Source organism: Phaethon aethereus (genome assembly GCF_964289735.1).
Source record: "Phaethon aethereus genome assembly, chromosome: 2".
Taxonomy (NCBI): Eukaryota; Metazoa; Chordata; class Aves; order Phaethontiformes; family Phaethontidae; genus Phaethon; species Phaethon aethereus.
Window position 1 is genome coordinate 135123294 of NC_138582.1, and position 25021 is coordinate 135148314.

The 25021-nt window shown below is 40.5% G+C and overlaps 2 protein-coding genes across 2 annotated transcripts; both read left to right on the forward strand.

The window, feature by feature from the left end:
• Window positions 1-458: 458 nt before the first annotated feature.
• Window positions 459-23042, forward strand: LOC309403004 (sperm-associated microtubule inner protein 4-like; the record flags this gene model as incomplete). Its single annotated transcript, XM_081996984.1, is given in 10 exon segments — window positions 459-592; window positions 5411-5587; window positions 9543-9614; window positions 15342-15371; window positions 16482-16572; window positions 16576-16666; window positions 18878-18966; window positions 20059-20233; window positions 20443-20534; window positions 22627-23042. Coding segments are annotated over 10 exon segments (1026 nt in total). The 3' UTR covers window positions 22702-23042.
• Window positions 22911-23459, forward strand: LOC309402633 (sperm-associated microtubule inner protein 4-like; the record flags this gene model as incomplete). The annotated part of the gene is made up of 1 exon (XM_081996494.1): window positions 22911-23459. A coding segment is annotated over one exon (549 nt), but the record flags the coding sequence as incomplete, so codon positions are not given.
• Window positions 23460-25021: the final 1562 nt, after the last annotated feature.

Here is a 25021-nt window from a genome sequence, read left to right on the forward strand (position 1 = left end):
TCGGAACAAGGGTAGAAAGACAAAACTCATGGCAACTAAGGAAAAAATTATTTTCTGTGAAAAGTATCATGGGTTTAATATCATCCTTTTCAGACTGGGACTGCAACTTTACAGTGAAACCAAATTCACCAAATGAGACTTTCACAAGTGAGACTTTCTGACTGCAAGTCCAAACTTTCATCTTCCATTACTTGAAAGTTTATTTCTAGCTTCTGTTCATCAGAAGTAATACAGTAATACAAAGCAACAGTATCACGCATATTTAATCTGCCTCTTTTTATTGTTTTATTTTGTAACCTGGTACAAACAACCAGTAGCAGTAGTAACAGCAATCATTGTTTCCTGTTGACGCTTGCCAGAATTAGGCAGAACTCATCTATGTTTCCTCCTTACTAACAAAACCTTTGATATTTCGTATTTTATGCCTGTATCTTCCCCTAGAAGCTCAAATACAAAACATGATGCTGCTGCATGACCTGCCCCACTACTATAGAGAAATTGAGGGAACTGAAATCCTATCAAGAACCTTTGAGTCCAATGAGGTACTAACTCCACTTCAAATTCCTTCCCGTCCAACTGTCTCACAAGACAGGTAAGAACAGAACTCGTAAAGGTAAATGATTCCATTAAAAGTATTTGATATGTATTTGCTGTTACCAAAAGTAATTTCTAATGCTTATGTTTTTCTGGCAGGACACATTTTTTTTCTTTTTTTTTAATGAAACAAAACGTTTTCTACTTTGTGCAGTAGTCTGTCAGTTCCCTGGGAAATATGTTGATTACACCTGAAAAGAGGACTGCTAAAATACATTATACTGTGGCTTTAGGGCTCAAAATCTCCAGAAATAACTTTCATAAAGAATAAAAACAATATGTATATTGTATTTCTAATTTGGAAATAATGAGCATATTTCACAAACCAATTACCAGCATTTATCATGTTATTCTTTGATAGACTCCTGTTTTGAACCTTTTTTTTCCCAGATTACAGGTTGACCTAAAATTGCTGAGATAAACTTTAAAATTAAAATATAAAATTACAGGAAGCCTGCATTTTGCTTTTGTAGTCATCAGTGTGTAATCAGGAATCTACTATCTTTACAGGCCCAACTGTTAGCTAGGGGACAGAACATGGCAGAATTCTGGTAGTTTTTAAAGCTTTGGAAAGCTGAACTTCCATGCTGCTCAGTACTCATGATAATTTTTTCTTAAATAAATTTCTATTTTTTACATGCATAACAGATTCCAGAGTTAGCCTCAAGTCCTCCAGTGTTCTTTCATGTGAGATTTTATCTCTTTTGTTAGCATAATCAATTCTTCGTTTCCATCTTACTGACAGCCTGGTTTTGTACTATTGCTAACTTCTTCCATTATTTGTAATGTCTCATATCTAACATCCAAATTCCAGTCAGAGGATTTTGATATTATTGGATTATCACAACTGTCAAACTGTGTCTTGATGCCTCTCACTTACGTATCTTCCCTGGGGCAAGTTTTTATTGTATTCCTTCCATTACAGGAATTTGGGTGAATTTCCATCATCTGAACTGTTTTAACTATTGACAGACTTGAAAGTTTACTCAATTATAGGCCCGATCCTTATTTTAGTGAATGTACTGGAAAGATTCATGTTGGCTACACAGGATACTCAGCAAAAGGAAAAATTAAGATCAGAATGGGGTGCGATGTCAGGATCTGAACACACCAGTAAAGCATCTTTCAGATGACAACTATGGTAGACCCAACTCTGAAACACAAACAAGAAATAAGCATGGCCAGGTCGTAACATTTCTTTTCTCTGTGAACATGAAAATATGTATTGTAATACAAGCAGTAAGCTACATTTTCTGCTCATGTAAATACACACTCACATGAACTCACCAATTTATACCTTAAAAGAAGGTGGCTGCATGTTTTACAATATCATACGTGTATGATGTATTTGTGTACATGTATGTGTATTTGTATAATGCTAGGTTATATATATACACAAAGAAGGTACCCTAAGGTTTTTATCTTATGATCAGACAGTCAGATTCAGCATTGATATACTAAGATTATGTATATAGTTAGTTATATGTTTATTGGGCAAGAGTTAATTAAAAAAAAGTTCAGTCATTCCCACCTCCCCAAAAATTCACTGAATTCGAAATCAGTAATGTTGCTCAGTGACTATGTCTACATTGGCAAGTATTGTGGACTACAGGAGAAGATGTAGTTGGTGCTGAGGATCTGAGGTCCAGAAAAAAAGTATTTCAGGTGCTGTTTACTTTGTATTACCTGTAGTGTGATTCCAGGGACTGATGGTCCATTTGTGGCTGCGGTGCCCTCCTGGTGCACTCCTGGAGCACATCCTCCAGTTAATTTCATCCAGAAGTAACCCATGTACTCCAAGACCAAAGCACTGCAAAATAGAGATCATTGGGAGATTCATGTCAAAAGTGCCCTCCTGATCCAAACTAAAATGCCACAGTGAATGCACCCTATGTGAACTCATACAGAGGCAGGTCCTAATCCTATCCCACTAAGAACTCTCTTTCCACAGACTTCCTGGAAGATGTTGGCAACACACCCCCTCAGGTGTGTAAGCTTCATGCATTGATCAAATCAGTTACTGGAGCCCTTCACAAGCTCACAATCTAAGACACTGTATTCATACACTCTGGTTTGAGGTCCCCACAACAAAATAAATTTGAAGGGAAAAATGTAACTTTCTAAAAAGAAAGGAGGCACAACCGAACTAATGTTCTGATTCCAGAATGTTAGCTTTTTTTCTTTTTTTTGTCAGAACAAAAGAGCCAGAAAGCTGGAAGTTGTCTGTCAGAATCCAGAATAAATCTACAGTTGTGGAAGTTAGAAATGGTAGTAGTCTCTATTAAATAATTGACCACATTGCTAAGACTATTAAAGATTGTTAATGATACACTCTTTAAAACTTTGTTCACCCTACCCCTCATTTGATATTTTCTGGGTAGAGACATTTTTTTCTGTGTCCTTGAGATCTTCAATATCACTGGATCAATATCAGCTATAAATGTTTCTTTGTGAAATGGAGACTTGGAAACATTTTCAGCTTAACAAAGTCTTGTTTGGGCTGAATGGATGATCAGACCTTTTTGTGCAACGCTTCTCTTTTCTGTCTAAGATAAAGTGGTTGTTCTGCAACTTAGTAACTTATAGATAGCAGTCAACAGGAATGATTTATTAGTGTTTCCAGTGAGAGCTGGCTTAATGAATACAAACACCACAGCCATGCAGGTAACTTGGCGTCTGCCTGCCTATTTTCAGAAAGAGGAAACAAGGCTTTAGAGAGAACTTAGGAAATGGATGCTTGAATTCCTTCAGAAACTTAAAACCAGAAAAGCTTTCTGATCATCTACGACACATTAGGTTCTTATTTTGGTTCATCATATAATACAAACATATTACCCTTTGCACCCTGGCAAAATGGATAAAGGAACAGCGTCAGGTGGCAGCAGAGTGGTGCTGAACCACATGGAAGGAGCTACATGATAGGAGGCACTGTGCTGCCAAGAAACCAGAGAGAACAAAACACAACACAGCAGCACTGCCTGTGTCTTGTAGATCATGATGTCTCCCATAGATTTCCCTAAGATCTGTTTAGATAGAATTCTGCCACAGTCTGAATCTAAATGTACTCTGAGAAGTTTTTTTCTTAAAAACATTTTCTTAGAAACATTTTCTTAAAAAAACCCCAACATTGTTTCTTAAAAGCCTATACTCATAACAAAGGTCAAAGATTGTAATGCTCATTGAAATGCTCATAGCCACATAGTAACAAGCCTATTTCCCCTCACATTTTAGGAGATGTGGGCTCAGGGATGTTATTCTACCTTTGAATCAGTGTAAGATGAGGCCAGAACTAGGGGAACCTTACACCTGAAAAACACCATGAGCCTGAACCTAGCTAGTACCTGCAGAGTGGCACTTTTTCCCAGTTAGCTTAATAAAAACACCCTCTCCCTCCATCTCCAAAGTAATGATTAACACTAGCAAAAATTAATAACATCTCTGCTTAAAAAAAGGATTTCTTTAGCTGATACTCTTCACTCCATTAGGAATCAAACATCCAGAAACCTAGAGCAACACCATACTTTGGAGCACAGGGCAGAGAAATCCAAAGTAATTGGGAGCGAGTTGGAATATCTGCGTGATTAACCATGGCCTGTGCTGTGATAGCAGTGCAGTGGCTACACTGCAGTCAACAAAGGCACGCCTACTGGTCTGCAGCCATGTCCAGCTGCTTCACGCATCAGTAAAGAAACACCCAATATCAGAAAAAGATGGTAGTACAGATGAGGTCTAGCTAAAGCAAGAATCTGGGCCACTCAGCGATGGAAGGGCTGACACAAACACAGATGTGTCTTCTGGTTCCTAACCTATTCACCTAAACATCACTCTCTCTGGTTTCCTATGAATGAAGAAAGCACACCAGTAAAACATCGTGAGGGTGACCATCCCCATCATGTACCACAACAGTTCATTACTTCCTTGATAAGGTTTTCAGAAAATCCTGGACAACTAAGTCAAATTTAAATCACTCAATCTGGCTCTTATAGAATCACGGAATCATAGAATATCTCAAGTCAGAAGGGACCCATAAGGATCATTGAGTCTAACTCCCTGCTCCTTATCTCCTTAATAAGAGGACGGTTGGCTGTGCATGTGTGCTCCTGACTGGAAAACTGCTGCAACCCAAAAGAAAAGGAAGCTTTAAATTTTCAGTGAGTTTGGTGTCCATCTTCACAACACTGTAAAACAAAACTATGTGAAATGAACATGCATCTAACCACATTGAACTGCTTGATTTGAGATGACACAAATGTATGAAAATATACTCAATATCCACAGCCACTAGCACATCCATGTGAAGTGCCTGACATAGCTTGCATTCAGTGTGAATTACAGCTACGAAACAGTAACATTTCTCACCTCTCTAGAGATGGAGAGGGGAGATTTTCAAAGACACAAATAACAAATCTGAAATTAGTGAGAATTAGATGCTAAAGCTTCCATCTGTGCCATTGCATATATTTGCTGTCTGTCCATATGCCACTTACGTAGTACTGAAGGGACAGTGCAGGTATCTACATGCTGGCAGCTGAGACTCGATTATGCTGTGAGATGTACATGCTACACGTATCTATCAGCTTCTTTCTTTCTCTCACTGATCAAAACATAATAGACTTGATTCAACCTTCATTGAACAATTGCCAACACCATTGTACTTACTTCTCTTAGTGCCAGTTCACCATAATAGCATTACCCAGAATAAGACTGAGTAACTCAGAGCCAAGTAAATAAAGCCAAGTTGTGATTGTTTAAAAGATTTCAAGTAACCATCACTGTTGTGCTGTTAATATACATTTTGGGGTTTTTTTCCCTTCAGATATAAAGAGTTCAGGGAATCCTTTCACTCCTGCAAGCTTCCCTGGGGAGCAGAAAGGGAGCATGGAAGAATTGCACTACCTGTATTGCCGGAAGACCACAAGGCAAAGGACAAGTCTCCATGCACATTTGTTAAAGGATATCAACATTATGGTAGTGGTGTAGACCCTTGGCCAAGGTAGGCTAGACAAATAATTGTTGCAGTCAAAATGTTTAAGCATTGGGTTTTTAACAAAAATAGCAAAAGACAGCTAACAGGCTGGAGAGCAATGTAGACTGAGGCATGCAAATATCTGCATTCCAGAAATGGGCAATTTAATCACAGAATCACAGAATCATTAAGATTGGAAAAGACCTTTAAGATCATCAAGTCCAACTATCAACCCAACACCACAATGCCCACTAAACCATGTCCTGAAGTGCCACGTCCACACGTTTTTTGAACACTTCCACTGACGGTGACTCCACCACCTCCCTGGGCAGCCTGTTCCAATGCTTGACCACTCTCTCCGTAAAGAAATTTTTCCTAATATCCAATCTAAACTTCCCCTGGTGTAACTTGAGGCCATTTCCTCTCGTCCTATCACTAGTTACTTGGGAGAAGAGACCAACACTCACCTTGCCACAACCCACTTTCAGGTAGTTATAGAGAGCAATAAGGTCTCTCCTCAGCCTCCTCTGCTCCGGACTGAACAACCCCAGTTCCCTCAGTTGTTGCTCTCCAGACCCTTCACCAGCTTTGTTGCCCTTCTTTGGACATGCTCCAGCACCTCAACGTCCTCCTCATAGTGAGGGGCCAAAAGAAACACAGTATTTGATGTGCGGCCCCGCCAGTGCTGAGTACAGCGGCACAATCACTTCACTACTCCTGCTGGGCACATTATTTCTGATACAGGCCAGGATGCTGTTGGCCTTCTTGGCCACCCGGGCACACTGGCGGCTCATATTCAGCCGGCTGTCAACCAGCACCCCCAGGTCCTTTTCTGCTGGGCAGCTCTCCAGCCACTCCTTCCCAAGCCTGTAGCGTTGCTTCTACCCTTTTCACATTGCCTTAAATAATAATGTGCGAATATATTGGTACCCACGAATCTCTGCACAGTGTTTCACCAAAACACTTAAAGTTCCAAATAATCAAAGTTATTTTTTGCCCATCATTTGATAATTATTTACTGTTGGCTGTTTTCCCACACACCCTTCCTGACCTTACAAACATTACTACTGGCCTAACCACACTCATGCTCAGCATCCACAAATCCCATAGGCATAAATACGAAAAGTCAGTGCTCAACTTTTTCAGAAAGCTGTTGTAAAAGAAGAGATCTGTCTAGACAACAGCTGAGGGGAAGAGCTCTGTGATATGCTTTCTGAGTCAGGGCTCCTTCTCCTAGCCTCTTACCACAATCAATTTCTTCTTTAGAACATATTGGTATTGGTGCCACTTCCACTGAAACCAGCTCCCAAAACTTCTTGTTCATCATGATGGCATTAGTCAAAAGAAAAGACTCACTAGCTGATAGATAGATAGATAGATAGATAGGCAGGCAGGCAGGCAGGCAAACGATGATGCCAACTCTTTTGTTGAGACACTCGGGTAGGTTTCAAATCAACCTTACTGACTTACAGGAAAGCTTTGAAGGCAGAACATGCTGCTGCTTTGGGCTGACTTGGAGAAGTTCAAGGATAGCCTTCAGCCCTGCAGGCTTCCCTTGAGAACAGGAATGGAAGATGCAGACTAAACATCTGCATGGCTGTCCAAGGGTTAAAACATGACTCAAAGACTGGAAAGATGCCGTCCTGTTCTTGCTCTGCTCTGCATTATCATGAACTAGCTTCTCTGTAAAATGATCATAGAATCAGAGCATATCTCAAGCTGGACAGGAGCCATAAGGATTATCACGCCCAACTCCCTGCTCCTCGCAGGACTACCAAAAACCAAACAAGATGACTAAGAGGGTTGTCCAGACGCTCCTTGAACTCTGACAGGCTTGGTGCTGTGACCACTTCCCTGTTCCAGTGACCAACCATCCTCTCAGTGAAGAACCTTTTCCTAACGTCCAACCTGAACTCCCCCTTATGCAGTTTCATTCCACTACCTATGGCTGGTCACCAGAGAGAGATCAGCACCTCCCCCTCCACTGCCTCTCTTGAGGAAGTTGTAGACTGCGATGTGGTCACCCCTCAGCCTTCTCTTCTCCAAGCTGAACAAACCAAGTGACCTCAGCCACTCCTAAGTCTTGCCCTTGAGATCTTTCACTATCTTGGTTGCCCTCCTCTGGACACACTCTAATAGTTTCATGTCCTTCTTACATTGAGGTGCCCAAATTTGCACCCTGTACTCAAGGTGGGGCCACACCAGTGCAGTGTAGAGTGCAACAATCACCTCCCTTGACCAGCTAGCTATGCTGTGCTGGATGCACCCCAGGACACAGTTGGCCCTTTCGCCTGCCAGGGCACAGTGTTGACTCATATTCAACTTGCCATCAACCCAAACCCCCAGATCTCTTTCCACAGGGCTATTCCCCAGCCTCTTGTCCCCCAGTTTGTATGTGTAACCAGAATTACCCCATCCCAGGTGGAGAATCCAGCACTTGCTTTTGTTAAATGATGCTGACGGGACTTCCATCCCAGGAGCATGACAACGTGCTGTGATCCCACAGTGATAGGATCGGTGCAAGAATGTATAATGAGCTTGAAACAAGAATTTTCATTGCTCTTTTGTTTTTCTTTTCTGAATATGCAATCCCTTGGATTATTTGTTGTCCAGGCACACTAGAGGAGAGCTCCTGATCCATACAAGTGAATTCCACTCTAAAGAGAAAAAGAGGTCCAGAAACAAGACTTCCCTTTTCCACAAGGTGGAAAATGCTTAGGTGGCATATAGTCTGTGTAGCTGTCTTTACATTCCTACCCTCACATTGCAAGCAAGCAAAGGTTTTGGCCAACACAGGCATAGTACATGGGTAGGAGTCACAAGGTGACTCCTCATGAGAAGGTAGATGAGTCACAGCAACTACATTCCCCACCTCAGAAAACCAATTTAGCAGTCAGAAAGGAAAAAGATGTTTGCAAGCTACTTTATAAACCCATGTTCATTACATCTATTTGTTGTTTGTCTTGGGCAACGCTCACACTAAGGTGATACTGCAGAAGTGCCGTTCAGAGCATAGCCAGATGTCACAATCCTGACAGTGCTACTGTAGTGGTAAAATAGCGTAGCCTTTCCTCCACACAAAGTTTCTGTATTGCATAGATTAGCTTCCAGGTAAGTAGCAGAGCTACAGTATCCTTGATGGCACCACCTTCGCTGATCTCAGTGAAACCTACCAGGGATACAGGCTAGAAATTATTCAGGAACTTACTCTACTGCAAACAATTAGAGAGTAGAAAGATGAAGTGGGAAGATGCAAATTAAGTATTTTGATGGCTGTGACTCTGACAGCACTGGCACAAATTTCAGCAGGGGAAGTATGAGAAGCCTAATTAGGCCAGGTCAGAACTATACGGCTATTTCTAATACCAGGCAAATCTTACTGGTTATGGATGATTTTTCCAACAGCATTTCCTTCATTTTGGCACTCCTACTTATTTGCTCTCTCTTCTGTTGTCGTTGGGTTTTTTTTACCTGATGTCTCATACTAACAACTGATTTGTTTTCCATTGTTTAAACTCAAAGACAGGTGTGGTGGTATCTTCACATCATTCTTTTCAGTGAAAAGGACCATGCAGTTTGGCTGGATGCTGGGAGCCCTTTGACTGAAAGTGATACCCATAATATAGAGGGGCGGATCTAAAAACTCCTTATTGGATCAAAAGATGGAACCTGCACCCATTCAAGGCATTCCCACAGCTCCTACTGAGTGTTAGGGGTGCATGGTCAGGGGTTGTAAAGGCCGGGCCTTCAGAGAGGCAAATGCTCAGTGTTCTCAGGAACTCTGGATTCAGGCATGGGTGGTCAGCACCTCTCAAAATCCAGCCCTGCAGGACTTAGATTTTGAAACTGAGGATAGATTTCCACACTAGTAGCATCTGCAAGTTTTGATATTAAGGCTTATCTGAGAAACCAAGACAAAAACATATCAATCAATTTGGATTTTTATATAAGCTGTCTACATTTATGCTTTCTCTTTGCACAGAGGTCTTTCCACTGAGCAGTACTGTGATGTCACCCAGCTGAAAAAAAGTGATATGTGTATGAATGATGAACTGTAAGTTTAAACTGTGCTTTAACCAGATTGTGAATTTAGTGAATATAAGAGCAAACTGAATATTCATTCCATTCTGGTGATATTATGTTATAATATTAATACTTCATATATGATATGAAGTGCAGATATGATAGGAAATCTAAGGGCTGTGTTCTGTAAAAAGGTATTATCTAGTAACAAAGGAGAGCAAACAGATGGAAATTCAGAATACGGCATTGTACCCTTTCAGTTTAGTATATCTTCAACAAGGGTCTCTGAGTTTGCTTTACAGGTTGTCCATATTTATCAACTTCTAACACTCAAAAACATTAGCCTTTCCACTAGTTAGAATCTAGATTAAACTGAAGTAACTGAAGTAACGATGACACCATGTGTATTTCAGTCCATTTTTCTGGTATATGAGTATACATATATATGTATTTTCGGAGGATGCTTGGCAAGGATTATTTTTCTCTCTGCTGCTGTTCAAGAGACATCAGACTAAGTGAATTTGGATGCTGCTGGAGTTGTGCAATCCAACATTTTGCCACTTGATGGCAACAGCAAAACACTTAAATTTCCTCAAACTACTGAGATTTTAGATTAAGGTAATTTAAAGTGTAAATGCAAATTCTTCAAAAGCAGAAAATGAACAAGTTACACCTCTCACATTAGCATTGATAACTAGAGCATTTTAGAAACCTGAGAATAACTTTGCAATGATTTCTCAGTTATCTTTACAGGGCTGTGAAGTGCATTGTTTGATCCCTCCACCCTCCCTTTAGCCTCACTGCATGTGAGGTACCTGCTCCCCATTTTGTGTAAACACAGACACTCTAGAAAAGCAGGGAAATTGATTGTAAACAAGCCACAGAAGCTACACAAGGAAACCTGCAACCCTGCTCTTTGTAATCCACTGCTTTTTGCAGGCCTCTCCCTTTATTACCGTATTACAGCATGCAGCACAAGCAGAAGAGAGTGTGGTTACCTACAACAATGTAAAAGCCAAAACTCCTTTTTACTGAGACAGCTTATGGCCTTTGACCAGCAATACATATTAGAGGCATTGGCTTGTGCTACTTCTACAGAATTTGATTACAGTCTATAAGGAAGTAGCAAGTTTCCCTGCAAGTTTCTTCCTATAAGTTTCCAAAGCACTAAGTGACAAGAACTGGCCCATGCCCTTTTGTAAGATAACGAGCACTTTTTAAGTTGTTTTAAAACCAACATCCATGCAAAGTGGATACTCTCATGCTGCACGGTCAAGCCAGGTGGTTCTGTTTATACCTAATCCATCTCCAGGAAAACTCAATTGACTGCAGTGGAATGATGCTGGGGAACAATTTGGCCCACTGTGACTCACTAGTCAAGTGTCCTGTTATGTGACATTTATATTGGTATCCCTGAAACAGCAGAAACACAGGCAGACTGTGGAGTAAATTTTAAAACTGTGTTTTGCATGGGGTAGGATACATGTTGTGTTTTCAGTAATTCCTAGGCTAACCAACCTCAAATGCTTCTTGGTTAAGGATGCTCTGGGACCCATTCACTTCATAGCAAGAGTGTTCCTCGTGCCAGTTGCCCACCAGAATGGATCATCCATGTACACAGGCTGAGGAAGAGATCTTGGCATCTTTCTGGGGATTTGCTTCCTTAAGAGGAAGCAACCAGGGACTGCTGTGACTCTATACCCTTGTGCTAGCTGTACAAGGAGGAAAGCAGTTTTACACAGGAGTAGATCAAACCCTGCCCCCACATGTACTGAAAAGTACACAACATTGGACTCTGAATATTTGATCAACAGCACATTGATATACTTTCTCCATTATTTTGAACTTAAATCTTAACCTGAAACATGCTGGGTCTCGAAAAATATTTTATGGTCTATGCTTTGTCCTAGTTTGAGTGTTATCTTTTCCTATAACATTGTATTTTCTTGGTCTTTGAAAGACTTTTAAATTGAAGGAGAGAATATATCCTTTAAAACAAAAAGTGAAACACACCAAAAAAATATATATTCCACATTCATAGTCCAAGGTCTTTCAGAGCAAATACTCTTCCTGCTGTCAGGGACTATTAAGCAGTGACAACCACATGGAACCTTTCCTGAAAAATACGCTCCGAATGGTGCTCTGCAGGCCTACCTGGGAGCTATTACCACTCAATTTATTTACCTTATAGCCTGTGAGGTCTCCTTTGAACCATTACTGTCTTTTGTGGGAAATGAATTACCAGGCATTTGCAATAACTCTGTACACTTTCATTGGACAACTATGCCTTTGCCTTAAGTACGCACACTACACATCCTTGTGCAGTTTTGCACTAGAATGAATCACTGGGTTTGTGGAGATGTGCTTTGTAAGTGCATTAGCAGTGGGCCACACACATATGTCCTCCCAGACAAATGTACTAGAGAAAAGGAGTTGCCTCCTCCCATCTAAAGGTGTAATGAGTCCTCACGTTCACATCAAACAAGACAGAAAAATCCTGAAAGGCCTTGAAAAACACCCTTCAGTCATTGCCAAGAACCCTAGTTATATAAACACATTGTACATCAGGCTACAGCATTTGCAGCTGTCCTTCCAAAGACAAGTCACACCATTGAGGTCTTCAGTGGGTTCAATAACAGCACAGAATGAATGAAAAGTGGCTTTTTTTCTTCATGTGGGTTTTAATCTGCTTTCACTGTTTTGCACGCCACACAGCACTTCCAGTCCTCTGGCTGTCCCCCAGCTCCCTGACCCCTGGTGGTTCCCTGACCTGCAGCTCCCCGACCAAGCAGGTTTTAAGGTTAGGCTACGTAAGTGATTGCCTCCCTTTGAAAGAATAAAGGGCTGCAGAGACAGCAAATTTACACATGTGAAATGTTCTATTCTCCAGTCATAACTTCCTTCCTGTTAAAACTGGGAAGAGTGATACATCTTATTCTCTTAATAATTTACTGAGTATGTGGGAAATTAAGAGGAAAGAGCAGCAAAAAGTTCTCTGGCCTGATCTAGAAAAGAAGCTGAAGGTCATGAGGCTTCCCACACTGCATCACTCTCAGGCCAACACCACACCTGAGAGAAGAAACAGCTCTTCAGAGGCTCCTACCATGTGTCGGACAATAGAAAAATAGTGGGAAGTGGGAGCTTCTCATGAAGGTCACATAGGTTCCAATGTGTCTTTATTACCATAACTGAACAAGTGTGTCCCTGCACCCAGTGCTCAGCACTGCATCAGGAGGGGAGCCACAGAACTACTGCAGGCAAAGCCAGTGTTTCCATAAGGATACTCCCTCTCATGTGAAATGTGGTTTAGCGTATCTTATCAAAAAGCGTTCGGTGGGTGCCCACAGTGCACTCATTGCTAAAGAAATGGGATGGTGTTCATCTGGATCACTCCCTGGATTCGTTCTGGGGCTTTCCAACAGGGAGTGTAAATCCCTCCAGCTTGAGTCTGACTTCTTTTCAAGAGACTGATGGACTCCATATCCTCTGCGGACTGAACATAAAGGGACAGATAACATAAGACTTAGCAACTGTTTACTCTGTAATAGTGGCAGATTCCAGCAAAAGTCTACTAGAACTCCAGTGAAAGTATCTCGGTGACAAATTTGGAAAAGCTGCTATTCCTTTCTTCCTTTCCAGCCAGAGCTCTACCTTTCTATACTGCCATCCATTCTGGGTGGCTGCAGGCTTGATTACCCAGTTTGAATTGTAAAAATCTAAGGAACACTCTAAACAACTGTCCACCTTTGAAAATGTAAAGCTTTGCTGGCTGTTACAACCTGAGCTCACAAAGCTTCTCTAAATCTTGGTAGAGTCTTGAAAATGCTGTTCATCCTTATTTTATTGCTGCCTTAAGTTTAGACATTATAATGAAAAGTGCTCTACAAAGATACCTAAGATACCAAAGATGCCCTGCCAGAGCACAAAGCAGACTGATTGTCCTTATTTTAGCATATTTGTATCAGGAATATGTCCAATGAATGCAATGAAGAAAATAAACACTATGAAGCACTTGATTTCATGTCTACAGCACCAGTAGACATACAGCACCAGTTCTAACTGTAGAAATGGAAAATCAGTTAGAAGTGTCTGGGGAATAAACTTTTAAATATTGCTGTTCTCTAAGTATGACTGTTTCTGGAAAAGCTTTCCATTTTCAAGACAGACACAGAGTTTGAATCAGAGTCCCAGGTCATTATAAATGTAACAATATACAAATGGTTGTCAGAATCCAATACTTTGATTAAGTCCTGATACCTTTCTAGCATCACACATTAAAAGTAGATCTTTTGTTCAGCTCAGTTGAGGCATGAGGCATGATATCTCACGGTTACTTGTGAGAAATCACACCTCAGGTTGATGGCACAGAGTCCCGTGGCATCACGGCAGATTTCACAATAAAATGCATGACTTCTGCATGTTGTATCAGAATGTGTGAACAAAATTGAACTGCTACTTGAAGTTTATCTTCAAAATACCCATGCCAGTGTGGAAAAAAATAAGCACAGGACTGTATTTAAATTCTTTGAGTTAAGGGGACATATTTCCTCTTCGTAACTGTGCAACACCTATTTTTATGGAGACTAATTCAATGATGGAGTGGCCAAACTGCAGCTCTTGAGTCACAGGTGACTTGAACAGAGCTTGGGTGCAGTTCCCATGCCACAGCTATGTCATTAACCACGCTATTGAGTAATCATCAGCTGTGGGAGGAAGAGAGTTCCCAGAGGAATTGCTAAGGATGAAATGATGGAGCCTGCATGGGGCCCATCAATATCCCACAAGGCTCTGTCCTCAAACTGAGCAAGGAGAGGAGCCCTGAGAAGTTATCATCATCTCCTGTTTGGGAATGAATCTGGGACATCCCTATCCTCACTGAGAAAAAAAAGAATATTTAGCAATATGAAAGTTTTGGTATATGGTTTGTAGAATCAAGAAACTTTGTACAGTTCCCACAAACTCACTGTACAAATAATAAAGCTTAAAAGAAGACTATCATCAGACAACCCCTCCTACCTATATATGGTAAAAACTCTTTCAAGCAAGACCTGGTAATTAAGCCTTCCTCATGAAATACATGAGATTTTGGAGGAGCTCCAGGTAAACCACTTAGATTAGTCCAATAATATTGTCTTTCAGGCATTTTTTTCATTATACCATAAAGAACCATTAAATAAATTAATTAATTTTTGAATCTTAGACATTTTTCTGACTTGGTATAGTTGCCAAAAGACTCTTAGGTAGCCTCAGTGATGAAATTCTTGCCCCTTAAAGTTAGTGTTTTCTTTTGATTGCTTTTTTAAAATTTATTTGAAGCATAAAATAAATCTCCCTGGTAAAATATAAATCATTTATCAGCATGGAATGAATAAATATTTTCTCTGCAAGTATAAACAGGATATATTTTCTGTTTTGCATTACTGATAAAAGGATTTATTTTTACTAGCAGCACATACCATTGTTGATTAATGTAGAGATTATTACACAAATGTGTAAGAGGATAGATTTTGCCCTCGTTCCTTTTTAAAAGACCTTCAGCACATTACTTGTTCCCTGTGCCTTTTCAGTCTTTGGCACCTGGCAACACAAAACATTCCTCATGGAATGAGTGGTATCAGTAATAATATTGTCTGCACTGCTTACACATTGATTTGTCCCTAACGTATATGATTGCACTGATTCAGATAAAATATGGGAGGTGCAAATGAACATGGATCACTTCAGGTAACTTATTTATTATTATTCTTCTCTAATACAGGCTTCGGAAACCACCAGACAGTTTGGCTAAGTAAGTACACTTCACCTATATATCTTAGCTTTCCTTAATGAAATAAAAAGGCAAGTTGTTCCTCTTACAGCCATAATTGCACAGTGCAGGTTCCTTGGCAATAAGCAGCAGCAAAGTTACCAGGCAAAAAACTCTCTCTCGAATGAAGCCCGTAATGACAGGTTTAGCAGGTTAGCAGTGTTCGCCTAGCACGCCCACTCTCCTAAAAAATACTGATCTTGCTGACTTACCTATGGGCTAATTGGGTTTTCTCAGTTGTGTTGTTTGTGGCCTCTTTACCTAATGTGAATTACAGTGTTTGGGAGCACCTACCAAGGACAGCTAAGGGATCTAAAGTATGTATAAAGCAGATATATGAGAGAGAAGCCACAGAAAAGGCCAGCTTGGTGAGACATCTTGTTATGTCATGATGCACAGCCTCAGGAATGGAATGAATTTGAGTCCTGTATAAGGTTGTGACTTTGGTTTATACAGCAATTGGGGAAAAGACATTTGCTCTCAGTAAGCTGCTGTATGTAGCTGTGGTAAACTTTAGAAGAATGCAAACAGGGTGTTAGTGTCTCTTACTGGAATAAGTTGCTGCTTTCATTTTCCTTGGAAGATTTCAGGATTCCCCTGATTTTAATAAGTTTTTTAATTATTCTATCATGAAAAATTGAAAGCTGAAAAGAACAGGCACAGGAACATGGGCACTCCATGAAATCCTGGTTCTCAGTATCCCGTAAAACTCTCCAGTTTAGGTTTATCCTCCCTCATCACAGAAATAAACATCCTCTTAGAGGCAAATTTTGACTTCACATGCACAAACTCAGTTACTATTAACTGGAGCTGTCCAAGAATCAGATGTCCACATTTTCCTTCCATCAAGCCACATAAAAGTAAACGTGAATTGGTATGACTGATTATGTACAAAAGCTGCAAGGGAATCATCATTGTGAATTCTTTGCAAGGTGCAAGCAAGAGGGGATTTAAAGAACTAAGATATTGCCTTTCTGATTCTCACCTCTCTCCCAGTTCTTGCGAAGTGTTATATTTAATGCTAAAACTCTGTGAAATACGGAAATTTTCTTTCTTTCTGTCCTTCTTCCTGTGAACCCAAACCAACCCAAGACCCCTATGCCTGCCATTTCCCACCTCTCATCCCTACCAGACACACATCTCTAGGTACGCCATGTTTCCAAACTTCAAATCACCTGAGGATTGAGACACTGGGATTGATGCAAGCAGTCATCAACCTTTCCATCCCAATATCCCTACCAAGGCTTTTGATATGGTTGTTCTGAGGAAGACCAGAGGTAAGACAGCATTCTGTTGGTTTACTATTTATTCTTGAAACTTACTTAGAAGCACTACTGAAGTCATGACACTTTCCTACTGAAGCACACAGAGCCAGAATCTGAATATATCAGTGGTCAAGCTAGGTAACTTGGCTTAAATCAGAGCTCTATGCACTGATAGTTGCAGTCTCCATGGAGGATACCTCAGCACTGAGAATGATGAATAAATCTGACTCACATGAACACCTTGTAGCCTCAGAAGCTAACAGAGCTATTAACATAGCTGCTAATCCTCACAAAATCACTTAGTATGATTACTATCTGGTATCATCTTTCAGACAAATAATTCTTCGCAGTCCAATAGACTGGAAGAGAAAGGAAAAAAATGCATCAAGTAGGATCAAAAACGAGCAATTTTGGAGCCAAAGTAATGCCTGCCATACCTTTGCTGAGGACAACAGAGGTAACCCCTGAAATGAGAGTGGAATGATTTAAAATATTTTATCACTACACAGATGGTAGAACAAGGCCCAGGGAGAAAAAGCAACTCTTCTTATCCCTTACGAAGACTGAGATGAAGCCCTAGACAGTCATTATTTACAGAACACCACTGTTTTTAATCCCATCAGCATTTTACCCTGTGAGTGTTTTACATAATATATTGGAGGAAAAGGGCAGAAAATTTTTGATCTTGTTCTGCTTTTCCCTGGAGGCATTCTACTACATTGGGATTTTGACAAGTACTTCATTTTGGAAGACTTTAAAGATCTCCTGCATGAACTGATAAGGAGTCCTTGGCAGCTGCTGACCACACAGGGTTATGGGGTATATGGGACAGGAGAAAGCCAGCACCTCTGTGTGTCATGGCAGTGCTGGCCAGGAAGAGTTTTGAAATAACTGTGTGAAACAGAAAAAGCGTACGCTGGCATGGACAAGAAGCTTTTCAGCAGAGTAAAAGCTGATAATGTTAAGTAGGAGGTCAATTTGCATTAATTAGCTGCCATTCCCAGTCATTGGCATAGTGCTGTACAGTTATGTATATAATTGGGTACATGAGCCATTCCATCCAAACCCAAAAATCTTTCCACAGAACATGTAATGCTAGGAATAGTGAGTTTTAGTCAATTTTTACTGACCATTGGTCAATTTAAGAAACACTAATCATGCGTGGAGGTGGGCTTACAAAGCCTATTTTTGCACAACAGGAGGATCATCAGGGGCCAAGACCTATTTCCAGCAAAGCTTAGCAGGTTCAGAATTACTAGCTAAGGGGACAGCTACCACTGGCACTTAGAAAACACTTTAACTTCATTTGCTGTTCCTTCCATACGGTTTGACTTCCTCTGACATCAGGACACTCCAGTTCTCAGTAACCGAAGCAGAAATCTCTGCTTAAGTATAGATAATGCAGACCACACTCAGATAACTTTTACCACTGGAAGGTTGTATTTAAAAGCTTTTTGCCTTTTCTACATTTCCCCTTTACAAAACTCAGAGTAGCTATTATGTAGCGAATGCTAACAGCATCGTTTTGAGGTAAACAGGGAAACTGAGGCAGAAAGACTGGAGAGAAAAAGCAGTGATAGAAACAGGGTTGGAAATTATGCTCTTCCAAGCATGCACTGCAGTTTCATTTTTATAAGACATCTAGTAGCACTCAGTTATTCCTCTGATGGTGATGTTATGAGTACAGGGCCAGCTTCACAATTCATCAAGTTTTATTATTTGTTGCTGCTGTTTGTAAAAATCATGCACAGAAAATCCAGTAAGAATCTTCCCTATTGGTATACGAAACAATCCAGGGCTCCTGCAATGGGCCATCAGCAAACGGCCTTCTACAGAGGAAGTTTTATCTGGTATAAGATCCAGCCCTCAGCTGCTTGTCACCACCTCCTTGCCTGAGACAACTAGCCTTGTAGATCTGGTGGTGCAGATAATCACATTGAGTGCTTCCAAAAAGACAGCTGGGTTAACTTACACGGATTAAATGGGTGATCTGATCTAACCCTGCTGATTTTGTACCAAAAGAGTGAAGATAAGTTCTGTCTGCAGATCCATGAGGTCAGTCTCCCAAGGTAGAAGAGACATTAGCAGCAGCTCACAGAAAGAACCTCTTCCACAAGCACAGATGCCTTTAGAGTGAGCATACATCTACATCTTAAAATGCAGATCCATCTGCCATTCTATCAATGTTGTTCCATTAGAACATGTTAAATATTTCCCCTATAGGTAATCCATATAGGCATGAAGCTGTCAGCATTCCCTCTGCCTCCCAGAAGGCGGCTCTGCACTGGCCAGGACAGCACACATACTTCCAAGTAGGTAGCTGATACACAAAAGAGCAAAATGCCTTTTTTTAATTAAACTTCTCTGCATCTCTTTCATGGGAGACATTTTTACAAAGAGAGCTCCTATACTGTTCCAAACACTTGCAGGCCATGAATTAGGTATCACGCATACAAAGAGTAAAAAGCTTTAGAGACAGTTTTCAGCCACCTCAGCAATATATAAACAAGATCAGTAGCTAGCAGGCTGTCCTGTGAATGAAGTCCTTTAAGCACTAACTAGCTCTCATAGGACCTAGCCAAGTAGCTCTGGAGATAAGAACAAGAAGCAGCAATAACAGCTGTTGACCATATGTTTAGGGGAGACAGGACTTCATTCAGAAGCCCAGATTATGCTCTTCAGCCCTTCAAAAAAATGGGTTTGGGCAGCAGTAGATCTTTGCTCCTCCCTACTTCTCTGCAAGTCCTGCCAATATACTGACAGGCTGGTGTCTCTATTTCCATGTCTTCAAAATATACATCCTCTTTGTGGATGGTCTTTGACTCCAATCTTGCCTTCCCCTGTATAGTGATGTAGACTGGGCTGGTCCATAAAACAGAAGAGTGAATTCGTTCATGAATGATCTTCAGCTTGGCTAAACACTAGTTTTATTCCCAAAGGAATGTAGCCTGAAGTTTGATGACAGATAGAAGTCATGAATAGCATAGGAAAAAATAGCGGTGAACAAAGAAATGTAGTCTTTGTAGACACACAGTCTTATGGATGTGGCAAGGGAAAAACTAAGCAGCAGTCCATTTTAAGGCAGTCTGTAATTGTAACTACAAAGGAAAGCTTATATAGCATGTAATGTTCTGTCTAGGTGTGGCTACCATGGAGAATTTGATTCCAAGGTAGTTGAATTGCATTCAGCTGAATTATGTACCTGTTAAATCTTCCACTTGAGTAGTAATACTGTACTGAAGACATTATTCCACCACATTTTTACTTTCATTAGCATTTACTAAACAGATAATTGCAGGGAGGGGAGGGGGACATGACACGTGTTATTTCAAACCTTAAAATAGTCTTCTCCATCCAGCACATATATTTGGTATATACCTCACCTATTTCTTTTTATCCTTCAGCTTCCTAAGTTTGCTGAAGAAAAGGGTCAAATATACTATCCAAATCCACCAAAGATAGTGGCCCCCAACCCCACTTTTAAAGAGCTGGAACATAACCTCTCTCCAAGAACAACCAATATGCTACGAAACACTGAAAGGGCTCTGGGGATCACAACGTACAGTCGGGACTTCACAGGTAAGCATTTTTTATTAAATTAATGTACTTGGGATAGCAATGAAAGACCACAGAGTGTTAGCCCCCAGATTTCTCAAATTCATTTTTTGTCATTCAGTAAAAAAGGCCACACAAACTGTAAATTATCAGAGGTTTTTCAGGGGGACTGCATTAATTCTGATTTTCCTAACCAATAAAAATGTGTGACAATAAAATATGTCTCCATTAAGGAAGAGGCCCTATGAATCCCCTTATCCTGGATAACTATTACATGAAAGCAGTTGGCAGATTAACTGGACAACTAGGTGAAGATGTGGAACTAGTAAGTACTGCTTTTACTAAGAATCTCATGTTTCCACCACAAGCAATACTGGCAAGAGTATTACCAGATTCAGCTAGCAGAATTAAGCCTTCTCTTTGATAATACTTAAGGGCAGGGCAAGGGTCACTCTAAAACAGAGACAAAAGTTCAGTATACTAAATCAGTCCTGACACAGCTGGTTGACAGAATTTCTGTAACGGACTAATGACTTGTTCAGGATTTACAGAGGGGAAAGCTATTGTGATTCCTTGGGGGTTTTTTAATCTTATCATTTAAAGTTGACACCAACACATGACAGTAATTCAAACGACCTTTTGCCTTGAGAAATATGAGTAACAGCCTCCATAAAATGAGGTGGCAGGTCTCACCTGAATGGTGCAGCACTGCAGAGACTGCAACATTGGCTAGATGTTCAGCTAGTGTTAATCAGGACAACTCCGTTGAACTCATCAACTTACTGTCTTTATTGCGCATTGCTTTATTTGATAAGTGACCTAGTACCATTGCAGACTGTTGCCTCCTTACTAACTATACCGGTTTAAGTTTGGCAGAATTTCTGTGATTCATCCTCCTCGATTTACGTGAGTGATTTGCCTTTCTTCCTTAAGGGTGCATCAGCAACATTATCAGATTCTATTTTAATGCAAAGATTTACTCTAAAGAATGTATAAAACTATACTGGAAAGCTCCATGTTTATTGTCTTTAACAATTTTTATATTTTGTGTAGCCTGTATAAAAGTGAAAAAATACTATTTGTATTACATGCTACTCATGCAAACGAAGCATAACATGGTATATAAGCATAGCAAATCAAGTTGAGCTACTTTTTGCTAATGCATCATTATCTGTAATGGCTTAAGCCATTCAGTGACACCTGCACATTGTCATGCAGAGCACATACACACATCTGATTTATTCTAACTGACTAAGAAATTCTGCAGGTAGAACAGAGGGAATGGATTCCTGCTCACCCTTCCAGAGCACTATTGGTTTTACAGTACTTCCAGGTTCAAATTGCACAGACATACAAGAAGCAGGGCAACTAAATAAGATGCTGTCATGTTCTTACAGTCCAAAAATGGCCCTGGATAAAAAGTCCCCAAATTGTCCTGCTTTTGTCTATTGGATTAAAAAAACAAATCCAAGTAAGGAAATCCCTCTTGAAATGGCATTTACAAGTTTCTGATAATTGAACCCCTGTATCTGAAATGGAAAAGCTGTCTAGTTTTTTCTCCAGTGTGATGAAGAAACAAATGTTTCACTTTATGATGATGAATGCTTTAAAGAACAGTTTCAACAGCTGGTCTCTGGAAATGAAAATCCAAACTAGCAACTTACGTTAATTTAAAACTGAGCAGTTTTATTGCCCTCTGGCTTCCAAAGTGTGATTGGCAGAGGCCTACCCTGGGCCATGCCAATTTATCTGAACAACATTATTCCACTTAAAACATACATATGTTAAACATCAAGCACTCAGATTGTTTAGCACAGTAACTGCTGAAGTCCATTCTTTGGAACTTTGAAAGTACAACTTTGGAACTACTTAGGACTCAAATGTACTTTGTGTTTGAAGAGTTCCTATACAATGCGTCTTTGACTCTGCACCAGTATCGGAAGTCTCAACAGTACAAATGATTAATACAGGGTAACAGTATTTATGCAGTGGGTCAAACTGTGGTTGAGAGAGCTGAAAAGCCACAGGCCAGTGAACATCCTCAGTCCCACCTGCCACAGCTCCTAAAAGAATTTAAAAACACACTAATGCAAGTCACCGTTTGGACTATCATATTGCTTATGAGACCACAAATGGAAGACAGGTACTTACAGAAAAAAGGAGAAGAGAGCACAAGACATCTATACTAATTTCTATCTTATGCATTGGGGTGGAGCAAAGTATTTTCTTTTCCAAAGCATAAAGACCGACTCTAAGCTCCCTAGGTGGCAAGGCAGTAATGAATGTCTGGGCTGCTTTGCCTGGGAGACTCCTAAGCCATTTCACTAGTGTCAAACAATGGTCCGCTAACATAAGTAGTCCCTGATGAAATAAGAGACTTAGATGACAGTATAAATCCTGCTTCTTCCTCCATACAGAAAGAAACATTTCTGCCTAGTCTGTCACAAGTAAGACCTCTTGAAGGGCGCACTGCACGTTTACTTCAAGGTTGACGTCCCCATGAATCAATTCTGCAAGAACAGCACTCCTCCAGTGTTCATATGCCTCCAACCTTATGCAGAGTTCCTACTGTTGTAGCCAGCTACTCAGACACAATCATGAGTAAAATTAAAAAAAAAAAAAAGCCGGTCTAGGTCAACAGTGTAAAGCAAGAAAAAGCACAGACCAGAAATGGGATGTGAGCCAAGAGTAGGCCACTCTGTCCCAGACATGCTACCAGAAAGTTCATTATCTGGATACACGGCCACGAATAAACAAACTTCAGAAAATCACTGACACATTGCAAACAGAAGCATTATGCAGGCGACAGCTTTCAGAAAGACCTGAACTTGAATCCCTTCTAAAATCTGCATGTTCTCTTTCCTATGAAGACTTCAAGCCCAGGCATTTGGATCAACGTACAGTATGGGAAAACCCAGTTAATCTAAATAAGCCAAGCTTACCATTGGATGCAAAGAGTGAGGAAAGTAGAATTTTGCTGCACAAGCTTTGGCATCAAGAAGCATGTCAGTCTGCATGGAGACCAGAGGATGGGCCAAGAGAGACAGCACTGCCTGAATGGATCCCCACCTGTAAGGTTCCTCATCGCCAGACAGCACTGCTGGAGCTGCAGCATTCCTTCTCTAAAACAGCAGCACAAAAACTTTTTCATGATTTTGTAACAGGAGAGACAAAAGACCTCAGAGATAATATTACTGAGGGAAAGAGACACAAATTCCATGGTTTCAATGCTTTTTATTTCTTTAACTGACACATTCCTTGGTCCTTTAAAAATACAGTAACAAATAAAAAGCACCTCAATACAAACTGTCTGTCCTTTCCTAGAGAACCACAATAAATTCAAACAGTAAAGAGAAGACCAGCTAGGGTAGCGCACGACACGTGCAGCCTATCTGAGAAGACTAGAAGAGCTTGTTTTGGTCTACAGGCTGTGAAAACATGACTTCTTGAGAAACACATTAGTGGGATAAACACTAGTTAGGGAAACAGCTGGTTCATTAAAGGCCAGACAGATTCATAAATGAGCGTTACAGTCTGACTGGGAATAGACTTAGGCTGGGAATCACAAGATGATTTCTAATGGTCACAGCAGGGAGGTTCAGGATTAGCTCTTCAAATAGATGAGGAGAGGATCAGAAAACAGGCTGCTTTAGAATGGACCCAACTAGTTTACGAAAGGAGCTATGACATGGTTGCCAGCAACAGCTGGGGATTATAGTTAGTGACCCAGTAAGGCCCTTCGGAGGCCCTCACAAGCACCAAGCTTCCAGGTCAAAAGGACCCTCTGCTACTCTGCAGGGAGTCAAATGCCAGTAATGTCAGCACTACCATGCACACACAGGGACAAACACAATGCTTGTGAGCTGTGGAGTTTCTTTGTCCGTGCACAGCACATTCCCAAACCCTCCATGCTCTAAGGCTGACCGTGGCCTCCCCAAGACTACATTCCCATGTCAGACCTATTGTGGCTTGTATTTCAGACTCTTCTCTCTCCTTTTTTACTCACTAAGACAGGAATATTTAAGAGAACAGCAAAAGCCATAGAGACTGTATTTAAACTGCAGCGAAGACTGGTAGAGGAAGAATTAGCATTCCCTGCAGGGCTTTGGAGGAGCTTTAGAATGAAGCAGGTAAGCTACAGAAAACATGTAATCTGTTATTAGGAGTTATCCCTAGATGGCTGCAAGTGGTCAATATAGTAGCTAAGGATTAATAGCGGGCATTAACTTGGTGGCTATAAAAATAGTTAGGCGCAAGAGATAGGGACAGAACAGCTCTGCTGCTGTGCTGTGCTTACTGAGCTGTTTAGGATTCCTGAAAAGTGTGAACAAAAATCAACCAAACAAAAAAGTCCCCAAATGCAATATTTAAGCATCTTAATAATTTTTTTCAAAGCTTTTTGAAAATAAGAAAGCAGCAAAGGAAACTTTAGTGGAAAGCTCTCTCATGGATTAGCAACTGGCTTTGCAAAAAGAATGCAAATAATAAGCTCAAATTGCTATTTTCTGTGTGCTGACAGATTAATATTGCCACTACCCAGAATTCAGGAACATAGTTAATATTGGTTCAATGAATAACTTAAGAAGCTGCAGCCAAGTGGGCTTAGAGAAGCAGAAACAGCACATGAGCACTCATTACGGTTTTTTAACTGCTTAATTAAATGAGGGATTATTCAGTTGTTTCCCACACAGGACCTGAAGAGGGAGCAAAATGCCATTGTATTTTTCACTGAGAGTTTTTTCATTGCAGTCTTGCAGGCTGTCCCATTAAGAGATGAGATATATTCCCCTCTCCCTTCAAGCAAATACCAGA